Source organism: Bos indicus x Bos taurus, chromosome 15, assembly GCF_003369695.1.
Source record: "Bos indicus x Bos taurus breed Angus x Brahman F1 hybrid chromosome 15, Bos_hybrid_MaternalHap_v2.0, whole genome shotgun sequence".
Classification (NCBI taxonomy): domain Eukaryota; kingdom Metazoa; phylum Chordata; class Mammalia; order Artiodactyla; family Bovidae; genus Bos; species Bos indicus x Bos taurus.
In genome coordinates, this window is record NC_040090.1 from 39,449,184 (window position 1) to 39,453,673 (window position 4,490).

At 38.8% G+C, this 4,490-nt stretch overlaps 1 protein-coding gene across 1 annotated transcript; it reads left to right on the forward strand.

Moving 5' to 3' along the window:
* The first annotated feature begins 552 nt into the window (after window positions 1-552).
* LOC113904863 (olfactory receptor 491-like) lies at window positions 553-1,485 on the forward strand. Its single transcript, XM_027561949.1, has one exon. It carries the CDS (start codon window positions 553-555, stop codon window positions 1,483-1,485), a length of 933 nt encoding a protein of 310 aa, XP_027417750.1.
* Window positions 1,486-4,490: the final 3,005 nt, after the last annotated feature.

Genomic DNA, 4,490 nt, shown 5'->3' on the forward strand with positions numbered 1-4,490 from the left:
ATAAAATGGAGAGCTAAATTGTAGATAATATCAATAGGATTTTATTAGATGTGGTACAGTGAGAAGAAGAAGGCTAGGGTCACTTCCGTGTTTCAGACATGAGAGATTGGGTGGATTGTAGTATCATCCCACAAACGCAGGACATAGGAGTGGTCTAACGAAAGGGTGAGTTTGGTCTGGAGAAGGCTGAGTTTAAGGTATTTGTGGGATTTCTAGCTGGAGACTTCCAAGATAACTGAACTTATATAACTGGATCTTGTGAGACAGATATTTCTAGAAATAAGGTTGGAAAGATATTATAAACATCAGACAAATAAAAGAATATAATGAGGTCCCAGAAAGTGAGATTGAATCATTCTTCTTTTGTGAAAAAAAGAGCTCCCCCCCCGCAAAAAAAAAATCCTGTTCAGCACCATATTTACAGCTAGGCAGAGGGAGAAATCATTGTGAATAAGTGTAATGAATAACCAAGAAAAAATAAGAATGTATAGAATAAAAACATTTTTTAATGAATTTTCAAATTACCCTCAACAGGAACAATTCCCAGAGGAGATGGAGGCTGGAAACCACACCAGTGTGACAGAGTTCATCCTTTTGGGGTTAACGGAGGATCCTACACTTTGTGTCATCTTCTTTGTAGTATTTCTAGGTATCTATGTTGTCACCTTAGTAGGCAATATCAGCATAATTATTCTGATAAGAAGCTGTTCCCAGCTTCAGACTCCCATGTACCTCTTCCTCAGTCACTTGGCTTTTGTAGACACCCTGTTTTCCACATCCATCACACCTATGATGATTATAGGATTCCTGAAACGTAGATTGGCCCTCCCAGTTGCTGGCTGTGAAGCCCAGCTTTGTTCTGTGATCACATTTGGGACAGCTGAGTGTTTCCTGCTGGCCGCCATGGCCTATGACCGCTATGTGGCCATCTGCTTGCCCCTGCTCTATTCCACCCACATGTCCCCCAGAGTCTGTGTCCTCTTGGTAGGGGCTTCCTATGTGGGTGGATGTGTCAATGCTTGGACATTTACTAGTTGTTTATTGACTCTGTCTTTCTGTGGACCAAATCATATAAATGACTTTTTCTGTGACTTCTCCCCTCTGTTGAAACTTTCCTGCTCAGATGTGTCCACTACTGAAATTATCCCTTCCATCTCTTCTGGCTCCATAATTGTGGTCACAGTGTCCATCATAGCTCTCTCTTACATCTGCATCCTCAACACCATCCTGAAGATGCGCTCCACTGAAGGGAGACACAAGGCCTTCTCCACCTGCACCTCTCACCTCACCACAGTCACTCTCTACTATGGAATGATTACCTTCGTTTATGTGATGCCCAAATCCAGCTACTCAATTAACCAGAACAAAGTGCTGTCTGTGTTCTATACAGTGTTGATCCCCATGTTGAACCCCCTTATCTACAGTCTGAGGAACAGAGACGTAAAGGAGGCCCTGAGAAAGGTAATTCTAAGAATATATTCTTAGGATCCATCCCCAACATTTCAGATGCTCGTTCATCAGCATTACATTTGTGTGTGTCTGTGTGTTATTCACTCAGTTGTATTCGACTCTGTGCAACCCCATCAACTGTAGCCTGCCAGTCTCCTCTGTTCATGGGATTCTCCAGGCAAGAATGCTGGAGTGGGTAGCCATTTCATCCTCCAGGGGATCTTCCCAACCCAGGGATTGAATCAGAGTCTCTTGAATTGCAGGCAGTTTCTTTACCATCTGAGCCACCAGAGAAGCCCACTCACCAAATACTGCTTAACTGATTGATTAAATTTAAATCATAATATTTTTAATTCTCACTTATATACACTTATAAACCAGTTGGGAGACATCTTGAAATCGGTAATAATGACAGTAATTACTTTCACTATTACATGTTACCACTTGCAGATGCCTAGAACTTTTTCTTTAATAATTTCAACTTATAATATGCCTGGCCCTATTCTAAGTACATTGGTATATTAGCTGGCTTATTTCTTGTAAAATCCTACATTAGTAATTCTTATTTCTATTTTATAAATAAATTATCTGATACAGAGACATTAAGTAGATTGCCCAGAATGATACAGTTAGGAAGTTTTTCAGTCAGTCTTTGAATGTAGAAAGTCTGAGTTCAAACTACCATGCTTCTTTATTTAATTTTCACAGTAATATCATGATGCTGCTTATTTAAAAATTACCCCAATTTACAGACAAGAGTACCAAGTCTCAGAGGGATTCAACAGTTTGTTTGAGAGATATGGACCCGAGTCTCTGATTCACTTGGAATCAAGTCCTCTCATTCCATGCACTTGATCTACTCTGTAAAACATTATCAGTTCAAGGACTTCAGCACTGTTACTGATCTAGAGGATTTGAGCAAGGTAAGAAATCCTAAGTTGTTTCTTTTCATCAGCCTTCTGAAAAAACTCTGCTCTCAGTAAGTCTAGGTTGTGAGGACTCCAAAAACAAGTATGAGAATGGGAAAACTGGATTGGTTTACATCTATAAAAAATGAGGTCTAGACATGACAATTACATGATTTGACTGAAAGTCTAACTATATTTAAGCACATACTACAAACAAATATTCCCACTTGGCATAATGTAGTTTCCTTTAGTTGTAGAAACTAAAAAGCATATCTGAATTAACATTCCAACTAATGTGATAACATTCAGAGTTCCATAATCCAGATTTATAAAAAACTTAATTAAGAAGTGCTGCCAAAGAGTGTAGTAATGTATTTCTTACATAATAATCTACCCTCATTTTTTTCTGGAATTCAGGAACTCCCAATTCAATGTAAATACGGAGACAACTTTTTAGAGCATCTGAAAGCAAGACTTAGATTATAAAAGTCCTTGACTCAGTGTGATGGGGTGAAACAAGTGAGGATTGGGAGACATAGTAAGAAAAAAAACAGGATATTATTTATAATACATTGCTAAGTTAAAATGTAGATTATCTGTCATATTCTGGCAAATTTTAGGTGGGAACACAATGATTAAATGAAACAAGAATAAATTAAAATGTGAAATGATCCAATAATGGATAAAGAAAAACATTCTCTAACCACAACACATCTGACACCAAATTTGTGGTATTTTTCCCCCATATCAACCAACTGGAATACCAGTATGTTCTAAATATCCAGACGTCAAATTGATATTCTATTCTTTCATTCAATTCTGACACTAACTCCCTGGAGGTACAGTCAGATTTCACAGGTTTAAGACTCAGTTCCACAACTCTGCCCTCCGTTCTAACACCAGTCGCAAGTAATGGGTCCCCAAGGTATCCACATTTCCATCCAACTTGGCTACAAGTCAAGGAATCCCACAGGCCTCTTCCAGGTTTGAGAGTTTGCTAGAATGACTCAACAAAATTCTCTGAAGCATCTGCTTACGTTTACCAGTTTAACATAAAAGATATTATAAAGAACAAATTAACAGCCAGATGGAGAGACACACCACACCAGGTCTGGAAGGGTCTCCAGGGCAGAAGTTTCTATCACCAGGAAGCTGAAGTGTATAATCTGGAGTGTATAACCCTTCTAGCACATGAATCTGTTGTCAGTTTGTAAGCTTTCCACCCCATAGCTTAGGAGTTTTATGGAGGCTATGTAAAAAGTCTCCAGCCTCTCCAACCTCACTGCAGAAACACGTGTGAATGTAAAGTCTCAAGTCTGTAATCATGGTTTGATCTTTTTGGTAACTAGTCCTTTTTTTTTAATTTAAATTGGAGGCTAATTACTTTGCAATATTGTAGTGGTTTTTGCCATACATTGACATGAATCAGCCATGGGTGTACATGTGTTCCCCATCCTGAACCCTCTCATCCAGAAGCTAAACCAAAATCCCACCGAGAATCTTCTCATTCCAACAAAAATACTCCTATCACCTAGGAGTTTCCAAGGGATTCAGGAGCCCTGTGTCAGGAACCGGGTTTAAAGAACAAATATTTGAACAAAAGATGCTTCTAGCACCCTTTTCATTCAAGAAACTGCAAGAGTTTTAGAGCCCTATGTAAGGAACTGGGGGTAGAGACCAAAGATTTATTTCTATTATGTCACAGTCAACTACCTGGTATGTGGCTATGGACCACTCATAGCAAATGACCATAAAGAATGAAGATACTGGCACACTGTTAGAATTCCATTTGGTCATTAATAATTATTCAGCTCATTATCATAACATACGAAAAGGTCCCCCAGGGTGAGGCTATTCAGGTTTACAGGCTTCCATTTAATCTTTGGTCTCAGCAACATATGGCTTCACTCTTCCAGGCATCAGGTTTAATTGAGCTAGGAGTCAGAATTATCACTTGCTTTGAGTCTCTTTTGAATCTCTTCTATTAGTAGAATACTGGATTTTTAATAAATTGCAGTTGTAATTGTCCTGTAAAAATCCCAAGTACATACTGACTAGTATGACCAGAGCTTTAATTATGTGAACTTTGAAGCCCTGCATACATGACTAGCTTCCCTCTGGACATTTTGTACC